This window comes from Eurosta solidaginis, chromosome 2, assembly GCF_040869045.1.
Source record: "Eurosta solidaginis isolate ZX-2024a chromosome 2, ASM4086904v1, whole genome shotgun sequence".
NCBI classification, from domain to species: domain Eukaryota; kingdom Metazoa; phylum Arthropoda; class Insecta; order Diptera; family Tephritidae; genus Eurosta; species Eurosta solidaginis.
In genome coordinates, this window is record NC_090320.1 from 306567485 (window position 1) to 306593652 (window position 26168).

At 34.7% G+C, this 26168-nt stretch overlaps 3 protein-coding genes across 3 annotated transcripts in view; 2 read left to right on the plus strand and 1 right to left on the minus strand.

Moving 5' to 3' along the window:
- Positions 1 to 25219, plus strand: LOC137241394 (uncharacterized). Its single transcript, XM_067768945.1, has 5 exons — positions 1 to 78; positions 10153 to 10256; positions 14683 to 14799; positions 17279 to 17754; positions 17825 to 25219. Exons 2-5 carry the CDS (start codon positions 10155 to 10157, stop codon positions 18234 to 18236), a joined length of 1107 nt encoding a protein of 368 aa, XP_067625046.1. The 5' UTR covers positions 1 to 78; positions 10153 to 10154; the 3' UTR covers positions 18237 to 25219.
- Positions 1 to 26168, plus strand: part of LOC137241397 (ras-related and estrogen-regulated growth inhibitor-like protein) — a 260561-nt gene that overhangs the window by 56196 nt on the left and 178197 nt on the right. The window lies entirely within an intron of this gene.
- The window catches only part of LOC137241392 (FAD-dependent oxidoreductase domain-containing protein 1), a 3238-nt gene continuing 2071 nt past the window's right edge, over positions 25002 to 26168 (minus strand). Inside the window, exon 3 of the mRNA XM_067768944.1 lies at positions 25002 to 26131. Within this exon, the coding sequence (XP_067625045.1) occupies positions 25329 to 26131 (803 nt within the window). The 3' untranslated portion in view covers positions 25002 to 25328. The remainder of the gene's footprint in view (positions 26132 to 26168) is intronic.

Below are 26168 nucleotides of genomic sequence, written 5' to 3' on the forward strand. Positions count from 1 at the left end.
TAACAGACAAAAGAGAAATAATAAAAAAATATATTTGGATAAATAACTTAACAAAAGCTCACTGTACTATATTTGCTTGTAAGTATGGGGAATATTTGGAAAATATTTTATATTGCTGGTATCATTTTGTTCTTTTCATGCACTAACTTTTGAAACCGAGTTTATAAATAGGGAGATTAATTACATTTTCGTACTTAGCTCCTAATCCGTAATTCAAAATCTAAGAAATATAGCAGCGCTTATGAATACACTTACTTTTAGCGAGTATTTATAAAAGAAATCTGTGATTGATTCCAGTTTCCGGTCATATTGGAAGCTTATAACACTTCCGGAAGGATCGCAAGACATGAAAATAAATTCTTCCATTTTAGGAATAGAATGTTTTGAGACCGTTTTCAATGACATTTTATTGATGTTTTCTTAACTTTCGTATAAAGTTTCCCTGGCATGTTTTAACCACATGAGTACCAAAGGCCCAGCACATCAGCCATACAATTTTCCTTTACTTTACTATCACCTTAGTTTCTGACTATGTTTGAGGGGCTTTGTTATTAAGAGATCAGTGGTGGTTTAGAGGAAATAAAGATTGAATCGAAAAGAAGTCAACTTTTTTATTACCCACTAAGTTATCAATAAATATCAAGATTTCTTTTACTAAGAGTTCGCTCCTAACAAAAGCTTGTAGACCAGTTCAAAGTGTGGCTCACAACCCTTTGGTGGGTCGCTGTGCTTTTTCTCGAAGGTCGCGACCAAAAACTCACCTGCACCAAAATTTTTTCGTTTCAATGAAATTATTATTTTTTTATTTAAAGGCAGACAAAATAGCATATACATAAGTGTTAGTATTACGGGAGATAAGAATAACGAGGTTAGCAATATGCCAAAAGTTTAGATTTTTGTTTAACCCTTTCACCCCTGAATTTTTTTTTCGAAATCAAGCGGGGTTTTCATCATTACGACAGCAAATACTGTGATATGGCTAAAATATAAGATGTTTGACATATCTGAATCCTTACCGTTATCCTGGGATATATAATCCCAAAAACATTTATAGGTGGGACGCATAAGTCGCAATAATACCAAAAGGGCCAATAAATTGTACACATCTTAGGCATAAACAAATATTGGGATATTATTTTCCCAAACAAATGCATTATTGGGATTATATGTCCCAATGCAGTTATAAATTTAAAAAACTTACTTTTGTCCTTATAATTTGTTTCCAATTTCGAAGGAATAATATTTGTTCACACCTAACTTTTACAGCAAGCGGTATATTATGAATAAAAACGGTACCAGATAGACGTTTCACACTGAAATACAACGCGTTACTGATGAAATTTCGCGACATGTCTGCGCAAAATATTGCGTAACGGGAAATTGATGTCAATAATAATGGAATGTGGTTACTGATCATTAAAGAAGGCTTCAAGGTTTTATAGGGCGCATTTCAATGTGTAATTGGATAAAAATTAAAAGTTATACACATCTTTGAAGTTTGCTAGGACGTATTGTCCCAGTAGGGGTGAAAGGGTTAAATGGTCACCGTTTGCGAAAAAGACATTTCGTACAAACAAGCTGCTAAAAACTTAATGAGAACTTCCATTGCTTTTTTGCTTGATTGGAGTAGGCATGTAAGCTTTAAAGCAATTTAAAAAAATTTCCGCGCAAAAATCCACTGTGCATAGTAAGATAACTGAGTCTAAATTTTAAATCCTTCATCGGTTAAAGTACTTTTGGTAAAATTTTTCTTCTTAATTGGAAACTTCTAAATTTACTACTATGTTTTTTAATTTCATTCGATTTCAATTTAAAACTTATTGAACAATAAGTTTAAAATATTAAAATTGCTTTAAAACAAAATCAAAAAAGTTTAAAAAATTCAAAATTAGAAGCTTGTAGTCACTTCTGGGTTTTAAACAAAGCCAAAAATTTAAAAATCTAAAAATAGAAGAGTTTAAACTTGGCGATGAAAAATTAAAAATAAAAAACTACATTTGTGAATAGTACTGCAAGTCATAGATTCTTCTTCAAAAAATATTATTATTTATATAAGTTGTTATGATACGTTTTCTTACACTGATTTGATTGCTCAGTAGATGCTGGGATCCAAGGAGCGTCGGTTCGAAATCAGGCCACCGCCCACTAGTTTTTTTTATCACTGGAAAACCGGTATAATCTATATTTGAATTCATATTTGGTTTCGTCATATATGCAATACAAAGAAGTTTCACATTAAGACTCAAATTTTTAACCATGTCGGCACTAAGTGTTTATAGTTTAATCCTCATATACTATTATATAAGTTTGTAAAAATTTGTATGTAAGGACGCATTTTAAGTTAAAAATACTTTAATTTTTTTCATGTGTGTGTTATTAATACGAAATTTACCAACTACTCTTCCAAGCGAAAAATATTAATATCATTTTCAGTGCATGGAAAAATATATTAAAAGAAAAATTCAGTTGGGAAAAACTAAACAAAAAATTAGTTATTTTACTGAGTTTTTGGTAGTGAAAATTCAAAGCGTGCTTTCATATATTCAAAGCTTCATAAAGGCCATTTTTTTGTTTCTATGAAAGCTCTCTGAAGCTCTTGCTTATGTAAAGCTTTAGAAGTTTTTTATGTGTAGCATTATTTTTCTATTTTACTGATTGAAATCTTTTCTTAAGTTGAAATTTATTTTAAATGAAATTACTCTAAGTTGTACTGTGCACTTTATTTAATAATTATATTATGTTATAATATAACGATTATTGTTTTTTTTTAATTTAAAATAAAACGAAAAATAATTATTTAAAACATACAAACATACCGTTCATAATAGCTCTAGCCAAAATGATAAGTTAATGAGAATAATGCCTGACATTGAATGATGTCCTTCTGCCGATTTAAGGAGCGTGCAATAAGAAACGAAGTGAATATTTATAAAACAGCTGTCGTGATAAAGAGATATATAGGTAGGGAGCTCGCCTACCAAACCGAAGCATCAAAATACTTTAAAAAAATTTAAGAAAACACTTGAAGTGTACTTCTGCCAAAAAAACTTCTCAGCAAAAATTCATCTGCCTTGAAGAAGACGTTTGCCATTAAATGTGTACTAAGTCAAACCAATTTGTAGGAAAATATTAAAAAGTAGCAAGCCGCGCATTGAAATATAAGCCTAGATTTTCTCTCAGATATATCACACCAAGTAAATATTATTATTGAGAAAAAAATTTATATAGGAAAGAGCTTTTATTTAATAAAATTTTAACTATTCTTTTAATATGTTTTTAATAAACTTCATTGCTGTTGACTTACAATTATACGTTGACTTTTTGCCAATACTTCGCTTTTCATATTTTTGTCGAAAACTTGCCCAGAAAGTGAACTGGTCGCTTCACAAAATTGTGAAAACCACTGTTGTAGACGATATATTAAAGCTATAGTCGAAAATAAAGGTTTCAGTAAAAGGCTTGAAAAAACTCCTCATCCCTGTTGTTGTAGTTGTTGTAGCAATAAGGGGAATGTTATCGATGTGATGCTCCTTTGCCGGATACAGATCCGGTACGCTCCGGTACCACAACACCATTAAGGTGCTAGCCCGACCATATCGGGAACGATTTATGTGGCCACATTAAACCTTCAGGCCATTCCCTCCCTCCCCATCCCCAAGTTCCATGAGGACTTGGGGTCGCCAGAGCCTCGTCTGCTAGTGAAACAGGATTCGCCGCGGATAGGTAAGGTTGACAATTGGGTTTGGAGAAGCTATATATTGCGCTGGCAACCTGAAGGGTTTCGCAACACAGCCCCTTGAATCTGGTATTTTAGTCGCCTCTTACAACAGGTAGGTATGCGCTGGTATATTCTGACCCCCTAACCCGCTGGGGTACCCCGCATCCCTCTTACGTGCTTATAATTTTGACAGGTATGGACTTAATTTGAGATCATAAATCGAAATGAGCTCAGGGGCTTAACTTAAATTTTTTGTCATAAGGGCAATTCTATCAGTCTGGGAAGAGTAGTCAACGTAGAAAATATTCCACGTGTTCTATACCAAATATACAACACTCAGAGAATGCACCACTTACACAAGTAATATCTTTTTGTTCTGATACTGTATTTAGCGCCAAAAGCTAAGTATAATATGTATATTTTTTTGCGTTCACAAAGATTAAAAAACTGCCGTGCTCAGAAAATTGTTTAAAAATTCAGTTTGAAAATTCTTGTCACATTTATACATTTTCTATTCAAACCCATGTGAGTTTAGAATATGTAGGAACCGCAAAAAAAGTTTCACAAATGTATTTTGTTATTGGGTATAGAAAATTTCTGATAGTAAAATGGAATAACTACTACGGTTTCCAGACAAAAAGAATACTTCTAATATTATTGTTATGATATTTCCTTCTTAATAGAGAAGCAAGACAATTTAAGACTACTGCCGGTGAACCCAGTACTCAAAGAACAGTACCTAAAACTTGCGGAAGAGGAACGCACACTTCCCAGGGAATCGTGAGTCACTCTAGCTCAATTTCGATCTGGATACTGTAACAGGTTAAACTCTTATCTATCCAGAATCAACCCCGACATACAAAATGTATGCCCCGATTCCAATGTGTCCCCTCATGACACCAACCATCTCTTTAATTGTAATGTGGAAACAACGCCTCTAACACCCCTCTCATTATAGTCCACCCCTGTTGAAAAAGCAAGTTTCCTTGGACTCCCGTTAGAGGAAATTGATGACAATTAGTGATCGGTCGCACCTATTGGATGAGGCGAAGCACAACACAACAAGTACAACAACAACACTACTGCCATAGATGGTTGTACGATTTCAAACAGTTCAATTATCAGGACAGGTCTGTATTAGAAGGTTTTCAAAACTGATGCAGTTTAATAATTTTCAGATACATATTTTTTCGTACTGCCCCCCTAAAGTACGTACATATTTTAGTTAAAAGCATTTTATTATACAGGTACATATGTATGTATGTATTTTTTAAAGGCAGACAAACATATATAGGCTCAAATAGGCATTTTCAGGTCCAACAATATAAAAAGCATTTTATCTGCATCTGTGAAATTTTTCAATGCACTTGTGCCTGTCTGTCTACGTTCCCATCTACTTTTAGAATTCACATTGCCTTATACATTTGGAAACATATAAATGACAGTTGAATATCAAACAATGTTCATATCTTATATTAATAAAATAAATTAAGCGTATATTGAACTTTTCATAATTTATAAATTAAGATTATTTATTCGTTTGTTGTGTGTTATTTTGATAATAATGAGCAATAAAATGAGCTGCCTGCTTCAAATAATCCATACTTAAATTTTTAAATAGCAACACGTGCCAAGTTTTACAAAATGCTTGGAGGAAAATTATTATATGTATATAAGTATTAAAAACTAAATAAATAGAACGTTTTCATTGTTAAATCCTTATAACTCGCCTCAAGGCAAGCTGTGAAACAAAAGACTTAGGCGACAAACTGGAATTTGTTTTTACGATAACCTCCAACAAGATCCAGTAGATATTTCTGTATTTTGAATATCTTGTTAAATTTTTGATCATAAATTAGATTTTTTGTTTTTTTTTTAAGTAATTGTGTTTGCGGCTCAATTACGTACCAGCATCGTGGAGAGAAGTCAACTTGGTCTTTATCCCCAAGGCAGGGAAAGCCTCCCATTCTAAACCAAATGATTATAGGCCTATAAGCTTATCTTCTTTTATGCTTAAAGCAGTCGAAATACTCCTAGAGGACTACATCAGGAGGAGGATTGAGCCATCGCTTCTTTCGCAAGCTCAACATGCCTACACTAAGGGCAGGTCAACTGACACGGCCTTGCACTCACTGGTATCCGTTATCGAAAGGTCACTTGACCTCAAGGAATACACACTGGTGTCATTTCTAGATATAGCGGGTGCTTTCAACAACGTTCTCCCGGAGGCTATCACTTCGGCGCTGACCGATGTAGGGGTTGACGCGTGCCTAGTGGAGTTTATATACAATCTGCTTACGCGTAGGCAGATTAAAACTGAGCTAGGTGGATGCGTGATCCGCGGACCGGTCGGTAGAGGCACTCCGCAGGGCGGCGTTCTCTCTCCGCTACTTTGGGTGGTTACTGTCAACCAACTACTACGCCTCATGGAGGCAGAGGGTCACCAAGTGATCGCGTATGCAGATGACATCTGCGTCACCATGCGGGGGAAATTTCCGCAAACTCTTTGCAACCTATTGGAAGGGGCACTATCCAAAATTTCGCACTGGGCCGCAGCTACAGATTTGGAAGTTAACCCTCCTCTTCACGAGGAGGTACAAAGTACCAAATCTAACACCGCCAACGTTTTTAGCATTTAGCGATCAAGTTAAGTATTTGGGAGTCATTCTGGATAGGAAGCTATTATGGAGCGATCCAAGAAGGCAGAAGCAGCGCTGTTCACCTGCAAGAGGGCAATTGGCACCTCCTGGGGATTCTCCCCTAAGATGGCCTACTGGATTTACACAGCCATTGTGCGCCCGATTCTTCTTATTGTGCCTTGGTCTGGTGGCCTGCACTAACTATAAGTACCTATCTTAAAATGCTTCAAAAGGTGCAACGGAGTTCGGAGCTCTGCATTACCGGGGCTATCGGCTCCACCCCGTTTGAAGCACTCAACACAATGCTATACCTTCCACCTCTTGACCTGGTGGTGAAGGAAATAGCGGTCATCGCCGCTCTACGCTTAAGGGAAACAGGTCTCTGGTCAAATGGATCTAGTGGACACACAACAATCCTGGGCACGAACGCCCCAGTCCCAATACCGGTACGCACCAACTACTGCACGCCAAAGAACGTCTTCGTTAAAAATTATAGTATATATGTATACCATCGGGACAAGACTGGAATACCAGACAACATACGGTACCGGGTGCCATCAACATATTCACGGATGGTTCTAAGCTTGACGGGAAGGTGGGAGCAGGCCTCTTTTCATTGGATCTGGGTCTAGAGGTCTCTTTTCGCCTACCAGATCACTGTAGTGTTTCCCAAGCGGAAATGCTGGCAATACACAGGGCTGAGAATCATCTCGAGTCTATGCCTAAGGATGGTAAACAAGTGTTTATTTTCTCAGACAGCCAAGCTGCATTAAAGGCCCTGGACTCATTCGTCGACAACGCAAAGTCGGTCGCTGAATGCCGCAGATCTTTTAACGAGATGGCTCAGCACTTCAGTATCAGCCTTATGTGGGTACCTGGGCACAGGGATATTGAAGGCAACTGTAGAGCAGAAGGCCAGAAGAGGCATCACCGACCATATCCTTCCACGAAATGATTAGGTAGGTATACCTATGGCCACTTTCAGGCTTCGTGTGAACACAAGCACTATAAGAATTGTAAACGGACTATGGTCAGCCATATCATCGTGTGAGACATCCAGGCTAACCTGGCACTCATATGACAAGGGGCGCACAAGAGCGCTTCTAGTTTTAAACAAATCAGTTCTATCGTCCCTGATAAGGGTTCTAACAGGGCAATGTTTAATAGGCACGCATGGTGCTAGAATGGGGGTAAAGACCTTCGACTATTGTCGCAGCTGCAGATGTACAGAAGAGGAGGAGAGTGTTCAGCATCTTCTCTGTCATTGTCCAGCGCTTAGTAGGCGTAGGTTGGCCATCCTTGGTAAACCTTTTCTCCATGACCTTGCTGAGGTCTCTAGCTATGAAGTCAAGGCTCTAGCAAAATACATAAATTCCACGAAGTGGTTTGACCCGCTTTAGGCAGGGTAGGGGTCCTCTTTGAGACCGTATAGGGTATTACAAAGGGCCCATCGGTGGCCTAAGTAGTGAGCTGTTATTGTAGTGTCCAGCTCAGCCCTCGCAACATAACCTAACCTAATTGTGTTTGCGCGGAAAGTTTTCATCAGGAATTAAATTACAATTAGATTCTATTATCTTAAGATACATATGTATATGACCTGCAGGGAAAGACCAAACTAATCCGAAAAAAATATTTATTTTACAATAAAAATTGTCTGGTCAAATTTGAACAAAATGCGAAAAGAAATAGGGGTAATCTCTCGGTGTAGAATCCATAGAGAACATAGAAAGTTTCCAATTTTACTGCCAAAAGTTCTCTGCACGTAACAACAAAATATATTTGTGAAAAATTTTCTACGGCTTCTACATAGTCTCGCATGCATGGTGACATACCTACAAACATAAATAAAAGTTCCATGTACTTTGTTTTTGTAAATTCGATGGACTAATGTCAAAATCGTACTGCGCCGGAAGTTGGTGTATCAAATCAAATAAAAATAGTACAAATCAGCTGTCCCGTTCTGCCACCTTGCATAGTTCCGCCATGACTCAGACCTTTTTATATTTGATTAGAAAATTTATAAATATGACAAGAATATTTAAAATGATTTTTTCATTAAAAAAAACCAAATATTTTCTATGCACAACAGTTTTATGAACTTTTTAAATGCGTAAAATATAAATTTTATAATTAACCTCTGGCTCTAAATGCATTATAAGATCAAAAGGATATTACTTGTGTAAATGGTGCGTTCTCTGGGTGTTGTATGTTTTGTCTAGAAAACGTGGAATATTTGTTACGGTTACTATGCTTCCCAGACTGATAGAATTGCTCCAATATTTTTTATTTTCCCCTTGTAAGACAAACTTGAAGATTTTTTGTTAATTAATATTTTTTTAATAATTAATGAGCTTAACATCGGTAGATAATAAGTGTTATTCAATTGATTTATTTTGTTTTGTTGATTATCCGACAGGGTGGATAAATGGAAGATTTTCCGTCATCCCCAGTCAAATTTGGTTTCGAAACAAACCGGTTGCGGCGTTGTGTCATCATCAGTGTCGATTTTCGTTCTCGAAAACGGAAAATCGTTCCAATATACATCAGTTATTCAATTATTATTTTTGATTATTGGGAAAAATGAAACGAAGGAAACATTTATTGGCATAATTCAAAGTTAGATTCGAGCTGAAGGCCAGAACAATAATTTTTTTCTAATGATAATTATTGTTTAATAGTATGTAGAAAATCTTTCAGACAACCTGCCATAGCTGCGCAGATAGATCCATTTCGGAGGGTGCTAAGCCTTCATCATCAGTACTCTTTAGGCACGCTGCGCTAAGCATTAGTGATTTGCAACAGATGGCGCAACGCTGATTAAATATAGTCGGTAAGGAGGAATATAAGTAGCTCTTTATCAGTCGAACAAACCACTGCTGCACATAGGTAGATTTTCAAGTTTTAGGCGGCCAAAAATATTTTATTGCCTATATCTTCTTAAAACTGTTTAATAAATGAAAAATTATAATAATTTGTGTAATTAATCGGTTATATTAAAAAAAAAATAGATATTACACTGTGTAACACTAAAAAATACCTGAGCAGTGAGGCTATTTTTCTTGTTGTACAGCAACAATGGTGTATCAAACCCTCTATCTAACCCCCTATCTGCAAGTAGCTGGAGCTAAATTTAATACAGTTGGCAAGCTAATTGTGCCAAGCAGGCCCGACGAGAGGGGAGGGGAATGGTGGGATTCCCTCCGGGCCCGGAGTTTCTCAGGAGGCCCGCGATTTAGAGGTACTAAGACATTTTTTTTTTTCATTCCGGAGAGTCTTTGGTTGTTCCATGTTCAAATTTTAAGCCGAATTTCAAAAGCAACGAATATTGATCATGATTTTTTGCCTGGAACTTCGAACAGTGAGGAGACAGGCAATAAAAACATTGAACAAAAATATATGTTTACATGAATCGGAAATCGTAAAGTTTTCGTGGTGACAATGATGAAGTTTCATCTTCAAAACCGAAGGTGAGGTTGACAATTGGGTTGGAGAAGCTATATATTACGCTACACAACCCCTTGAATCCCAAACGCAACGAGTCATATTTTCTCGTGTAAACCAAAACTCTTATCGAATTAGAGCATTCATTTATTTGAGTGAGTGACAGTAAACGTGAATGCCTTTTTAAAATTTTTGGTATTAAATAGTGGTGACTTTGAATGTAAGTAATTGCAACGCAAAGTGTCACGGCGTCATACATAATCTGGCCCTTAATTACTTTTGACTTTTTGAATATCTTATATTCGGCTAAAATAAATGATCCCATTATTAATATATGTGTATGTGTATTTACAGAAATGGAAATCATTCCTGAAGGTAAACATTTTCGTTTGGTGCAAGAATCTGAGCTTCCAGAAATTTTGGAGTATTTAGAAAGATACTTTCCGGAATCACTAAAGGTATGTACATATGAACAATATTTGGATATAAATATGGGTTAGATAGAGGAAGTGTGTAATAAATGCAATGCGCACTTTTGAATATTTATATCACGAGTGAATAAAACTAAAATTTATAAACATATGGGATATAAAAAAGGACAGTAAAATTGAAACCACTCATTGACACTTCATATGAAAGCCTATGGGTTGTTTCTTTTTTACTGCACTTTTAGCCCGTTTTATACTCAGTTGAGCAGAGCTCACAGAGTATATTAACTTTGATTGGATAACGGTTGGTTGTACAGGTATAAAGGAATCGAGATAGATATAGACTTCCATATATCAAAATCATCAGTATCGGAAAAAAATTTGATTGAGCCATGTCCGTCCGTCCGTCCGTCCATCCGTCGGTACGTTAACACGATAACTTGAGTAAATTTTGAAGTATCTTAATGAAATTTGGTATGTACGTTTCTGGGCACTCATCTCAGATAGCTATTTAAAATGAACAATATCGGACTATAACCACGCCCACTTTTTCGATATCGAAAATTTCGAAAAACCGAAAAAGTGCGATAATTCATTACCAAAGACGGATAAAACGATGAAACTTGGTAGGTGAGTTGAACTTAAGACGCAGAATAGAAAATTAGTAAAATTTTGGACAATGGGCGTGGCACCGCCCACTTTTAAAATAAGGTAATTTAAAAGTTTTGCAAGCTGTAATTCGGCAGTCGTTGAAGATATTATGATGAAATTTGGCAGGAACGTTACTCCTATTCCTATATGTATGCTTAATAAAAATTAGCAAAATCGGAGAACGACCACGCCCACTTAAAAAAAAAAATTTTTTTTAAGTCAAAAATTAACAAAAAATATATCTTTACAGTATATAAGTAAAATATGTCAACATTCAACTCCAGTAATGATATGGTGCAACAAAATACAAAAATAAAAGAAATTTTCAAAATGGGCGTGGCTCTGCCCTTTTTCATTTCATTTGTCTAGGATACTTTTAATGCCATAAGTCGAACAAAAATTTAACAATCCTTGTGAAATTTGGTAGGGGCTTAGATTCTAGGACGATAACTATTTTCTGTGAAAATGGGCGAAATCGGTTGAAGCCATGCCCAGTTTTTATACACAGTCGTCCGTCTGTCCTTCCGCTCGGCCGTTAACACGATAACTTGAGCAAAAATCTATATATCTTTACTAAACTTAGTTCACGTACTTATCTGAACTCACTTTGTATTGGTATAAAAAATGGCGGAAATCCGACTATGACCACACCCACTTTTTCGATATCGAAAATTACGAAAAATTAAAAAAATGCCATAATTCTATACCAAATACGAAAAAAAGGGATGAAACATGGTAATTGGATTGGTTTATTGACGCAAAATATAACTTTAGAAAAAAACTTTGTAAAATGAGTGTGACACCTACCATACTAAGTAGAAGAAAATGAAAAATTTCTGCAGGGCGAAATCAAAAGCCCTTGGAGTCTTGGCAGGAATATTATTCGTGGTATCTATATATATAAAAAGAAGTGTACATTTTCATTGTCACTCCATAACTCGAGAACGGATAGAATGATTGCCATGAAATTTTTAGGAAAGATACAGGAAGGAAAGGTGATGGCTAGTTGATTTTGAAATCCCAAATCGGCTTAGCCATTCTTGAGTTATGATTTTTTTTTAGAATCTAATATATAAAATTCTTCTGTCACGGTGTTAGAGGCTTAACTCATCCGAAACGGCTCAACCGATTCTCATGAAATTTTGTGAGCATATTGGGTAGGTCTGAGAATCGGCTAACGTCTACCTTTTTTTCGCTACGTGCCTAGGGTCTTGAGATCAAAACGTGGACCCGGGTACCCCTAGAATATGTTTATATAATATGGATATCAGATGAAAGCTGCTGATGAGTGCTATAGTACAGGATAATTTTCATACAACTGGGAGGCTAGGGTCTCGAGATATAGCCCAAAACGTGGACCGGGGTACCCCTAGAATGTGTTTTTACATTATGGGTATAAAATTGAAGCTGTTGATGTGTGCTATAATTCAGAGTAAATTTTACGCCGCTGAGTGACTAAAGTCTCGAGATATAGGCCAAAACATGGACCCGGATACCCCTAGAATGTGTTTGTATTATGGATATCAAATGAAAGCTGTTGCTGAGAGCTCTAAAGTTCATTATGATATTCGATTTAGTCGCATCAACCTGACAAAACTGATAAATATGCATGCGAAGCCGAAATAAAGAATTAATAATACCCACATACCTATTTACATACGTCCTATTCGATTTGCCTGAAATTTCGTATATAAATTTGCGTATATTAGTATTTACGATGCTTTTTTCAGGGAAGTATATCAGAGACGGACTGGGGCTGGAATTACGACTAGGACTGGGACTGAGACTTAGGCTCGGGGAGGGACTGGAACAAAATACATACCACCCTCTGGGACGGGCAATAAGAGATGAAGAAGAAGGAGAAAAACTTGAGAGAAGAGAACAGAGAGAAGGAGACTGAGAAAGAGATAGAATGAGACGAAGATGGAGATTAAGCGAAAAAGACGGAGGGAGGAGTGAATAAAAAGATTAGGAGAAAGTGTAGAGGGGTAGGGCAGAGTTAGACGGAAAAAGCTTATTAAAATATATGCAAACCAAATGTATAGCCCAAATTTAGGGCAGAACAACGTCTGCCGGGTCTGCTAGTTACATATATAAATAAATTAGCGGTACCCGACAGATGATGTTCTGGGTCACCCTGGTCCACATTTTGGTCGATATCTCGAAAACGCCTTCACATATACAACTACCACCACTCCTTTTAAAACCTTTTATTCCTTTAATTTGATACCCATATCGTACGAACACATTCTAGAGTCACCCGTAGTCCACCTATAGAACTAAGGCCCACTCCCTTTTAAAATACTCATATCACCTTTCTGTTGATACCCATATCGTACAAACAAATTCTAGAGTCACCCCTGGTCCATCTCTATGGCGATATTTTGAAAAGGCGTTCACCCATAGAACTAAGGCCCACTCCCTTTTAAAATACTCATTAACACCTTTCGTTTGATACCCATATTATACAAACAAATTCTAGAGTCACCCCTGGTCCACCTTTATGGCGATATCTCGAAAAGGCGTCCACCTATAGAACTAAGGCCCACTCCCTCTTTAAATACTCTTTAATACCTTCCATTTGATACATATGTCATACAAACACATTCCAGGGTTACCCTAGGTTCATTTTCCTACATGGTGATTTTCCCTTATTTTGTCTCCATAGCTCTCAACTGAGTATGTAATGTTCGGTTACACCCGAACTTAACCTTCCTTACTTGTTGCGTTTATTTCTATGGGTTGTTTCTTCTTTACTGCACTTTTAACCCTATCTACGTTTATATACAAGTCGTGTATTTTTGTATGTATTTACAACTGCATAGCAAGCAATATACTTGATCGGATCGCGTGCATTCACTTAGTTCCTTTGTGGTACTCAATATGGCGCCTGTGGTCTCATGTTGACTTGTAGACTTGTAGATAAAGCAACTGGTTGTAGATTAGAGCTCTAAATAAATATAAATTTTGCATTTTACGCTAATTGTTCAACTTTCTATTAATTTCGGTTCCAAAAGTATGCACATTCCTGCTTTAGCAAGGCTGCGTCCCTGATTACCTTCTTTGCATAACCTTTTTCACTTCTGCGGAAATTTTATGAATTAAAAATCTACTTTAAACCTAACTCCAATCGAGATTGGTTAAATTAAAAAAAATGTTTAATCATTAATCTGCATAAAAATTGCTGACTAATAGCTGCGACAGACGTACCCACTTACAAATACATATCCATATATATATACATACATACATATCAACTTGGCTAGGAATCAAAGATTTTCCTCCCTACTTTGGCTTTGCACGAGTCCAAGCACGTGCATGGAAATAATTTATTTTATGGGCAGATATGTGTGTATGTAAGGTACAATATATAAATTTCTACTGCACTGTACAATCACACATACAATCAAAGTACGTGAATGCAACAAATATATTTTTTGCCATGAAATTATTTCTTCTTTCAAGGTCAACATTATAAATATGTGCATATGAGTGTATGTATGCATTTATATGTAAATATTTTTTATTATTTATTTTTGCTTCTCGGTTAATTCACACTTTTTTTTTGTGTGCCTTTTTGAACTCACCTTTTTGTCAAAAGAGTATAACGATGGGTGTACGGATGTGGAAGGAAATATTTAAATAATTTCGCGTGCAGCGGCTATGAACGAACTTTTTTTAAATGAAAATAAATTGTTTTTTGAACACCTATATTCAGTGTTATTGTAATTATTTATTTACATTTATATAAATTTTTACAAAAAGAAAAAAATAAATAATTAAAATAATTTTTTCTTTATTTTAGTTTCATCAAACCATAAAAACGTACCTGAATGATCGCGTTTGGGACTTTTACTTTTATGTTTCCAAAGATTGGCCAGAAAAACCAATAATTTTACATTTTCCAGGATGCACGCTTACGGTGAGTTGATTTATATTATTGTGGTAACTATACATAAACATATATCGTAGATTGGCAGTTTCCATTACCATTTTAAATATTTTAACAACATTTTTATGGAGTTTAAATATATTTTGAATGAAATTTCTTCGAATGTATTTCAAAACTCAATGCAGGTTTGTAATTATGAGGTTTTTAATTGTGATGGAAACTGCCCATCTATGGTCAATATCTCTCAATTTGTGCACTTTTCACTTAACTTAAGAAAAAATGGGCGCCTATTATAGTATGCCACATTTTCAGAAACAAATTTTGATTTAGCCAGGTCCCTTAAGGAATTTAATTTTAAAGGAAGCATTTTGTCACTCGCCACAAAGTCATATTACGTGTCTTATTTTATGAATGACACAGTTACATGGGTGACCGAGATGAGCTCGGAATGACACAGAAATTCTACAAGTTCACTTTTAACAGCTGTAATTTAAAATTTTACTGTACTTTGAAAATTGTAGAAATTAATAATTGGGAGGCAACTCTACTGAAAAAAAAATTAGTTTTTAAGAAACCATAGAACAATTAGCTTACACTCAGAGAAAAAATCGTTCTAAAACGAACGAAACAAGTTCAAAATTAAGAACATTCGTTGAAAAAAGTCTGTTAAGTACGTTTTTTCTTAACTCGTGACCGATCGGCTTGTTTTAAGAACAGTTTTTCCAAGCACACCGTTCGTATTTTATGACCACTTGGTATTGATGTGTGAAACTTCTGTGCTCATTTCGAGCACTACTTGGGCTTGATATACGATTTTTCGTTCTCACGCTTCGAGAACGATTTGGGGTCGATTTAACTTTTTTCGGTCCAAATTCAAGAACGGTTCGTGCTTGATCTTTGGTGGGAGGGGAAAGTATTTTTTCAATACCCATTTATTTTTATTAATAGTATTTTTTCGTCATAAATAAAAAATATTTATAACAAAATTTTTTTATCAAAATTCAAAAGTTTAAGAAAAAGTGCATAATATGCATTTTTTCATACATTTGTCTTATTGAGAAATTATTCTTATTTGAAGACGTAATATGCATATATACTTAAAACATTTTCTAAGAGGTTTGAGAATTACCTGTGCATATGTGAATGGAACTGAACGAAAAATAAGAGTTAAAAAAATAGAACATAAAAAAATTGTTTTAAAAAACTTCGAGTTTGACGGTAATCGAACTTGCGCCACAAGACCGCAACCGCAACATCATAACCGCTGGGCCACTTCAACTGCTTGGTAGCTCGTGCCAAATGTTGTACTTAACATTGTAGTGCACACGACTTGTACCGTTTCTTTTTTCTTGAACTTAATTTAAGAACATTCGTTCTCATTAATAGAACATTTGTTCATAATTTAACACCAGCCGTTCTCCTTTCAAGAAAATGGTGTCAGTTCAAGAGCAAGGTTGTTGTTTTGAGAACAGGTCGTTCGTTTTTCAAGAACAAAAAAGTAAGACCATGAAAAGCTTGAATTGAGTCCGGTGGTACTGCATTTTAGAACGGCGTTTTTCTCTGAGTGTACTCTAGAACCCGTAGAAATAGTTTAACGGTTGCATAGTTGTCGTTTGAGTGAAAATGGCTTTCAGGATCGTTAAAGGTAATACGGCCCCTCATTACATTTTTTCTAATTTCAAATAGATGGCAACCCTGTTACGACACCTTTAGCACTATCAGTAACTAGGAGAACTTAGAATTTAGTGTATTTCGAAAGAAGAAGTTATCATTTCATTTTCGAATATAAATAGACAGACATATAATAATTTTAAGTGGGAACCCTAGGAGCTAATTTCGCTTAGAAATATATTTAATACTCAAACTGGCATATTTCATAAAATTTTAGAATCTCATTCAAATCGGTTGAACCATTTCCGGGATAGTAAGTTGTTGATATTCAAATAAGTTTATAGTTATAAGAACCGCTTAATCCCCAAAAACTTTCTCCGAATTGTAAAGATAATGCCGTTGGAAGGATTGTTCTCAGACCAAAATAAATATCCCCTCTCTTTCTTTAACGTTCTTCTATATATGCAATGAGCCGGACTTTACTGAACACGTCTCATATATGTAACTCAATATTGTTTTTGATTATTTGAGACCTTTCTAATAAACATAGCTTTCAATCAATGAGCCTAAATACTTTCGTTCACATTACATCGTCTGCTGAGTGGAATATTACCCTATATCCGCTATCGTTGCGGAATCCCTCCTCAGAATGTTTTCCAAAAACGCCCTGTCTTAGAATTCGGATGAATAATGCCCCATTCAAGAACTTTATTCAAAAACGCGCAACGTAACGACAAAATGTATTGAATTTATTGCTCAGATAGGGCATTTTTGAAACAAAACTTGAAATGCTTTTTGCAAAAGTTGTCTGAAAGAGGGCGTTGTTCAGCTAAGTATTCGATATATTTCTTGTTTTATTGTTATTAAATTAAACTTTAATTCATTTCCATCAATTTAGCCAAACAACAATATTTATCAAAGCTTTGGCATCTTTTGTCCCTCAACACAAATCGAATGTGTCGATCTGATGCGCACCGAGGATGTCCTTATCGATTGGCAAAAGCCATTGTACCTGAATTTCACGCATATTGCTATCATGAATCGCCTGGATGACTTTTACTCAAAATTTGGCATAATGGAGCGATTGGAAGGCGACATTTATGTTTGTAATAAATTAAATACGGACCTGGAGTTGGAAGAATTGCCTGATGATGCAGTAATGCGTCCGCTCACTGCTGACGATGTTAAAGGCATACACGACTTGTATCCGGCCAGTGAAATTGAAAAGATCGAAGTATTCGAAATATTGGTACAGGTATTGCCCGGTTTGGGAATCTTTCGTAAGGATACCAATGAATTGGCTGCATGGATGGTCCATTCTTATTATGGTGCAATGTTCTCAATGCAAACACGTCCAGAGTATCGTCGCAAAGGGTAAATATAAATATTTAAGATTTCTTTTTATATAAATTGTTGTAATAATTCCTTATAATTTCACCACCAGCTATGGTATACGTCTTGCTAAAGCACTAACACAACTTGTAATTGAACGTGGCTACTCGCCCTTTGTTGTTATACGTCCACAAAATGATGCATCTAGGAATCTTTACATCAAACTGGGCTTTACAAAAGCCTACGAGACATGCCGTGTCAAAATGACACCGGGTCTAGATATTAAAAAAGACGACCATCAAGACGATCAGCAATCTAATCATGAAGCTAAGACTAATGGGGTTGCCAAAGGTATGGATTCATCAACGCAGGAAGATGACGACACTGAAGCCAATAAAGAGAATCAGCCGGTTGATGAGGGTATTGAAGATATGTTAGCTGAAAAATGTGATATTGGTAAAGATGAAATGTGTACCGCCCATGTGAGAGCCGCAATGGACGAAGGCATAGAAGAGGACAAATAAATTTATGTAGGAAAAAGGCAAGAAAAAAAAAAATTATGTGAAGTGATATAAAAAAATATGCGGTAGGAGCGGCGGTCGAAAACGTTAGGCTAGTCGGTCTTATAATTAATAAAAGAAACTAAAAAAATATGTAGCTATTTATTACAAGAGCTGAAATGTAAAAACAAAACTCCATTTAAAAAAATGCTTATGTATATTAAAAAAAATGCTAAAAATGCAAAATAAAACAATGAAAAATGAGTGCACTAGTAATATTGGTACATGTATACAGACACACATACATACATACATGCATGCGTATGTAAATTGTATAAATTAAGAAAGGTATGTAGGAGTAATATCAAATATAAAAAACGTTAAAAATGTGTTTATATACATATTCGTATGTATGTACATATATGCATGGAGCATTCCATTCCAATTATTCCTACGGATACTGATGAAGTTTGAACATCTTTTTGTTTGCTTCGAAAAAGTTCTATGCGACTTGTTTCTTAATTCAGTTTTAATAAATTGGCGGAAAATTGTCCGATTTGATTCAATTTTTTCAAATTAATGCAATTGAAAATTTTTCTTTTAAATAATTTATTACAAGTTAGTTTTTTTTTCAGAGTTAGAAGCATTTAAACATGAGTTTTAAGATCGTTAGTATTCTCGGTTTTTTTTTATAAAAAAAAATTGAAAAATCATTACTTCTGGGAACTCAATCTATAAAGCAAGTTTCGTAATGGAAAGTGGATTGGTTATAAGTGTTTGTTAAGTTTTTGATTAATTCTTCAAATTTCAGACAGAGGCTTAATGAAATTATTAGCCAAATTTTCTACATTAAAGGCCTTTTTGAAGTCAATATTTCATACAATTCTATTGCCACTGTCACAAATGTCAGTCAAAAATAAATTATTTTATATAATTTATGAAAAATAAAAAATGTTCATAAAAATGCAGCATAGGCATCAAAAGATAATATGGCTTTTTTTATAAATTGACACATATGGGGTTACAATTTTTATTTTGTTACAAATGCATTTTATTTAGATTGTCTTTAATGTAAAAGATGAAAGACTGCTATTAATTATAATTATTTTTGGTAAAAAGCATAATATTTTGTTGAGGCTGCTGACAGATGTTCGTTAATGAAGCCAAAGGATCTTTGTGAAGGGGAAAAATGTATTATTTCATTGAAGGAAATTGGCATTCCATTAAATTTCTGTGTTAAATCGGTATAACTGTTTTAACATCAAAATGAAATTAAAAAAAAAAAAAAAAAAAATTGGAATACAAAAATTTTTTGGACAGTTCTTCAGAAAATTTTGCTGAAAACTAGGCTTGCACACCTTTATAAAGAAACATAAAATTTGATAAATATGATGGAAATGTCAAAAAGCAACGGCGCATAGTCATAGCCAAAATAAAATAGGTTTTAAATTTATGTAGTTGCTGCTTTTTGACAACAGTTTCTATGAACCATTTGTCCACAAAGCTGCAACTAAATATAAAAACCCTATTTTATCTTTAATATGACTACGCGCCAATGTGTTTCGTAGACATTGCAAACTCATGCAAATGTCGAAATGACTTAAATGTAAACGACTTTTTTGAAATGTTTGCCTAACTGGCTGCTCATATTTTCTCTATTTACTTGATTTCAAAACTGAATATTAATATGTAGTCTGTTTTTCTTTAGGCACATTTAAAATAAAAGTTTGTTTGATACACAAATGGGCAATTAATGGCAATTCAATTTATTTACCGAGAGCAAATGAACAAACTTTTCCTATTTTTAAATGGCATTAGAGAAATGAAAAGATTATTCACATGTAAGAATTCACAATAAAAAATGTTAATTGAATAAGTCAAACTTCGACCATTAAAAAAACATTTTTTTATTTTTGATATTTATGAATGATGAATAACAAATAAAAAAAGAACAAACATTTTATTTTCAACATGAAAATAATGTTAGTTTAGAGTTTTGTAAAAAAAATGTATGAGAGAATTATTTTATTATCAGAAAATTTTCCATCAAAATATTAAAAACTGTTATTAAAAAAAACGAAATTTTCCAAAATTCTTATCTCTATGAGTAGAGAAATATTATGGCGTTCCCCTTTCTGAAAAAAGTGTTACCCTCATACTGCACTCTTAAATTCTAATTTTCGAAGTAGTTCAGCTGGCGCTCTGTAAAATTGCTAAATTTGTTGGTAGTGGTAACTAGTTTCTTATGCAGTGGGAAATATTTTGTGAAAGCTTACGAGAGGGCCGAGTAGAACTTACAGGGCGACATTATTTTCAGACAAGAAACGGCATTAATAAAAAACTTTTGAAATCATAGAAAATTATGCAAAAGATGTCCATATGAAATGGTGTCCAAAATTTAAGAAAGCCAGTTACGCAAAATCTTTGGAAGTATGAGTCGGCTTGGAATGCACTAAATACATTGCACATGTGTATGTATATATACACACAGATACCCGAATCGGGACCCAGTGCACTCACGCAAACACATTTTTTTAAAAGAGAAATTACTTAACATATACATGTACGTACACATATACAAAATACATAAAACAATGTATAAAAAAAATGTGTGAATCAAAAAGGATTTATTTTAAAAGTTTTTGCTAAAATGCTTTTACAACAACAAAAGAGTAACACAAAAATGACCATTGATATAAATAGTTGAAAGGATAAATGTACAGTAGTAAATATGTATGCTCATATACATACATAAGTTAATAGTAATGGCAAAAAAAAATAGAAAATACGATTTATTTTCGCTTTGGACTTCCATGCTTTAAGAAAGGGAAAAAAAACACACAAAATCTCTGTATCGTAAATTATTTGTTAAAATCTTCCTAATTATGAAGGCGTCGACGAAATCTAAGAAAATATAGAAAATTGCTATTTAAAATAAATATGTAGGCTTATGCCATGCAAAATGATAAAAAACAAAAAAAACGTTGCTAAATGGTTTGGTTTGCTGTATTGAGCGCACCAGAAATTTCCATGCACAAGAGTATTAAACGGTTTTATTAATGATTTTTACAAATGTAATAAAATATAATGTATGTATTTTATAAAATAATTTATTATTCTACGCTAAATAAATACAAAAAAAAATATTGAGAAATTTAGAAGCATAATTTTGAGCTCGATCTTATATATGAAACTCACACAACAAAAACTATATTACCTAAATATTTTTGATTCTGAATCTAGTAATTTTACAATATTTATACATACTTATGTACTTGTTCTTACTTGGGTATATACAAAGTTTAGCAAGAGGATTTTTATCTTAAAATATATTCCATAATAAAGTAATAATTTGAAAACCGAATATTAAAATAAAAATCCAACTATGAATAACATTTTTATGTTAAATATTTACTTATATAATATACTAGCTTTACCAGGCGTACGTTGTAACGCCCGTGATAGAATGAATGTTGCGGTATTTTTTCTGTTTTGTTTTCTGATAATTTAATTTATTGTTCTGTAAATTGAATTGAATTTTGTACGCATATTTGGTGAAATTTTCGTTTAAAACATTTTATTATTGTATCTTATTGTAATGCAAGTGGGTACATAATATTTTTGGTTTTCCAACTCTAGAGCAAGCTACATATAGCTGGTCATGGGAAAAGAACGGACTCTAAATTTAAGCATGCAATAGTAAGCGATTGTCCTTGTGATTGCAAAAGCAAGGCGTACAGGAAACTGTAAGCGCTTAAAATTGAATGGCAAATCTGTAGGAATGATTGGGATCCGTGGTATGATCACATCTTCACCTTTGCTCTTACCGCTGATGATTGTTGCTTCGATTAAATTCGGTATTAATTTCTAAACGCAAAGTCCATTTGTACAATTTTGGTGGGTTTAAATTCCGAAGAAGAATGATTGGTGAGCCAATTTTCAAAGTTGATATATGCGCAGGCATTTCAGGTGGTTCTAAAGAGTTTAGAAATTCAATTGGATAATTCACAATTTTATCTTCATCTGTATTTGTGTCGATCGATTTATATTTCGTCGCTTCACCAGGAAAATGGTTTTGAATGCGATCATTGATTTTGTTAACATGACCATTTTTTGGAGCGAAGATAGTTCGTTCGCATAGCCAAAAAACAAAAACATTTAAATTTAAAATTCTTAATTCTGAAATATGAAAAACTTTCGTCTTGATCGAAGGAACCTACAGCCAAAATTTGGTGTATGGGAAACACGTTTTCATAGGGTACACACACACAGAATTTGATTTTTATATATATAGATAGATGTAGATAGGCTGAAGGTAACACATTTTTTTAACGGCGGCAGATTACTAAACGTCCAAAAGGCATAACAGCCAAACTCAACAATGCAGTCAAACTTTAGCTGTTAAAATAACTTAAGTCTGTACGGCAGCCATAGTTCTGAAAAATCCCATTTGTAGGGAAGGTGCCACGCCCCTTTTTCCCCATTCCACATTTTACTGGAGGTGTTAGGACTTAACGTCATATAGCTCCTTACCACTTTTCATTATCCTACCATTACTACAACAAGAGATATACAGTATGATATATGCCATTTGTATGGGAGGTGCCACGCCCCGTTTTCCCAATCCCACAATTTCTTGGTGGTGTTAGGGATTGGCCTCATATAACTCCTTACTGAATTTCAATGTTCTGGTATGTATACCTTCAAAGTTATGCAGTACCAAAGATATCATTTGTATGGGAGGTGCCACGCCCCTTTTATATATCGAAATTATTTTTAACCTAAAACCTTCCCGTTGATCGAAGGAACCTATAACCAAAATTTGGTGATGATTGAAGTGTGGGAAATACGTTTTCATAGCGAACATACACACATACAAAGAATTTGATTTTTATATTCTTATGGCTAAACCGATTTGGGATTTCAAAATCAACTAACCATCATCTCTCCTTCCTGTATCTTTCCTAAAAATTTCATGGCAATCTTTCTATCCGTTCTCGAGTTATGGAGTGAAAATCAAAATGTACACTTCTTTTTATATATATAGATGTATACGTAAGGATCTCAAAATCTCAAAATTTTCTTTGTTACTTCAATTTCAGCAGATTCCGGTTTTACATAAAATTTTATAAAAGTGGTCTAAATTTAAAGTTAGTGTGCATGGCTTTCACGCTTATACACAATTAAAATGCCAAAAGCGCTTTCAGCTCACACAATTTTTTGTTGATACCTTGCAAACATGTTTGCGTCTAGAGAATCCACCAAATGGCTGTTTCTTTTAATACATGAAATCATGTTGTAAATTTGGTGGCAAATGTTGCCATGCTGGCTCAAAATCTCATGTACAATATGGGTATCAAAGTCACCCCTACATATCAGGAATATTGTCTTCAAAAGTGCACAAATTATCAAGAATTTCGATAACTGTTGAGGTTTTCGTGATATCGACCATTATTAGAACACAGTTAGCTCCCTTCAAACTTGTGCAGGCTAGAAATTGCGATTGCTGGGCTCTAGTGGAATTTTCTTTTTTGTGCAAAATCCGAATCTGTTAGGAACGAAGTGGATTTAATCACTCCATACTAATTGATCCACCATATGAATATACATATAAGCCTATCACTATGTATGTAGTAAGAAAATTGGAAATATGTGGGTTTAATCATTTACCGTATGAGAAGTTCAAAAAATATAAAAAAATATTTTGGACACCCCGAAAAAGCAGAGAAATCGGGCTTTACTCTAGCTTCTTTATCTCATTTTTGATTTTTACTTTTGCACTGTGGTGAATACTAAAGATAATAATTTTTCAACTCAGATAATAACATACATACATACGTGTGATGTCTGAATCTATCCTTAGTTTATTCTAAATTTTGGGTTGATATATGGCTCGAATAAAAGTGCGGTTTTTATGAAATCGTCGATACTGATTCAGCGTCGATGGATAGGTGAATGGCTTCTTCGTACGAATATATCGCCCGTTTTATTGTAAACAAATGTAATCCAAAATTTTAGTTTTTCGAGACTTTAAGATAGCTCGCAAGGGTCGATTGTTGAGATTATGTTCACATGCATAGAATACTCCTGCGGGCAAAGATGACCGTGACAGAGGTCTTTCAATTTAAATTTTGTAATGAAGTTATATGAAAAAATAAAACTTTTTTTGCGTTTTCCCAACAAGATACAATTTTCAGTTACATGTGTTTACAATAAAACTAGCCATATATTATATATATAAAAAATATTTCGCTGTTTTTAGAGGATTCTGAGACTTTTTTTTAAAGTGTTTGAAATATCCACGAGTTAAATATTAGAACACTTGCACACATTTGCGACTTTTTTTTAAGAAACGGTCTAATTAATGTACATGCCACATACATACAAGTGTGCGAGAATACAAAAGTTGTTCTTGGCCAAAATGATAGACAATTTCAATTGTGGAAGAACGACGAGGAAAGGGGATGGCTATTGCAAATCCATACCCGTTACCTTCCCCTCTCCGTTGCCGAGATTGAGTTTCTGTGTATGGACACGGTTAAATAAACTCCTCGAAGGCCATATCGGGAAAAAGTTTAACATGACCACATTGAATCTTCCAGGCCACCCCGCCCATAGAACCTTCGGGAAAAGTTGATCAGACCCGCTGTATAGTTGCATATACGTATTCAAAAGCCAACGAACGAAAATCCAAAAACTTGAGAAAACCTTAATAAATATAAATAAATTTTGATGTTGTTGTCCCCGGGGTGTGAACCGAGGATCTTCAGTGTGGTAGGCGAAGCATGCTACCATCACACCACGAAGGCTGCCGCGTATGCAAGTGTAATAACATAAATATGTATAAAATTTAAGATACAGAATCAAAAATACTTACTGTACGCTAATCGACAAAAAGTTCGAATTTCTAAGGTAAAACAAGAAAAACGAAAATCCAAAGGCATACCGGAAATGCAATGTACGCGATGATGGTAAAATAAATAAAAAAAATATTGTGTAAAACTAAACGGTTTATGTATATAGATTTATTTGCAAGGACTGAAAACTCCAATAAAACAATTAAATAATTAAAATTTGTATAAGGTAAGTATTTCTACACAAATGCACCCAAGCTCTTTAATAAATATTTGATTCAAACATTGGTCTATTCGCTGCAATTCGATCGAAGCCAAGACGACTTATATCAAGAGTTTTATAGCCTCCATCTAATATTAATTCTGAGAGGACACGTCCCACCGCTGGCGATTGTTGAATGCCATGCCCACTGAAACCCGTCCCGATGTATAAATTATTGTAATACGTATGTGGGCCAACAATTCCATTTGCATCGAATGTATTGTACTCATAGAAGCCAGCCCAACTGCCACACACTTTGATCGATTCGAAAGCTGTGCAACGTTTCGCCAACGTTGGCCAAACATTTGTGTCGAAAAATTCGTGATCAACATCTAAATTATTTACTGGCGGTTCGGCTTCCTCGTCTGGACCACGTCCTGCAATATAATTACTACCCTTGCCATCTCGTCGAAAATATGTACCATCGAGATCGTGAGTTTGCGGTGTATTAGGGCCAGGTGCATTTTCACCTTGGGTGGTGAATACATAGACGTACCGCTTGCGTGGTTCAATCGGAAGCGCAGTTGATAATGCGCCTGGTCCATTACCAATATTTGCTTTACGCGCTATTTCCCCCGAATGTGCACCGGCCGTGAGCACGCAAATGTCAAAATCGACTGTGCAAATTTCTTTGGTTTTTGCGCGCACCCTCACCGAATTGATTTTTTTCGATCCATCGGGTATATGAAAATCGAGTACTTCACCTTGCAGGAAATCAGCACCATACTCTTTTGCTCGATTGCGAAAACCTCCTAAAAGCGCCCATGGATCGAACCAGCCTTCCTTGTCGAGTCCATGACAACCTTAATGGAGAAACATACATTTTATTTACTAAATTTA

What these genes read in the sequence shown, in the direction of transcription:
- LOC137241394 (XM_067768945.1), top strand. Translation starts at nt 10,155, where the DNA reads ATGGAAATCATTCCTGAAGGTAAACATTTTCGTTTGGTGCAAGAATCT. An exon ending in TTCCAGGATGCACGCTTACG is followed by an intron (nt 14,800 to 17,278) that starts GTGAGTTGATTT and finishes CCATCAATTTAG; the next exon opens with CCAAACAACAATATTTATCA. An exon ending in CCAGAGTATCGTCGCAAAGG is followed by an intron (nt 17,755 to 17,824) that starts GTAAATATAAAT and finishes TTTCACCACCAG; the next exon opens with CTATGGTATACGTCTTGCTA.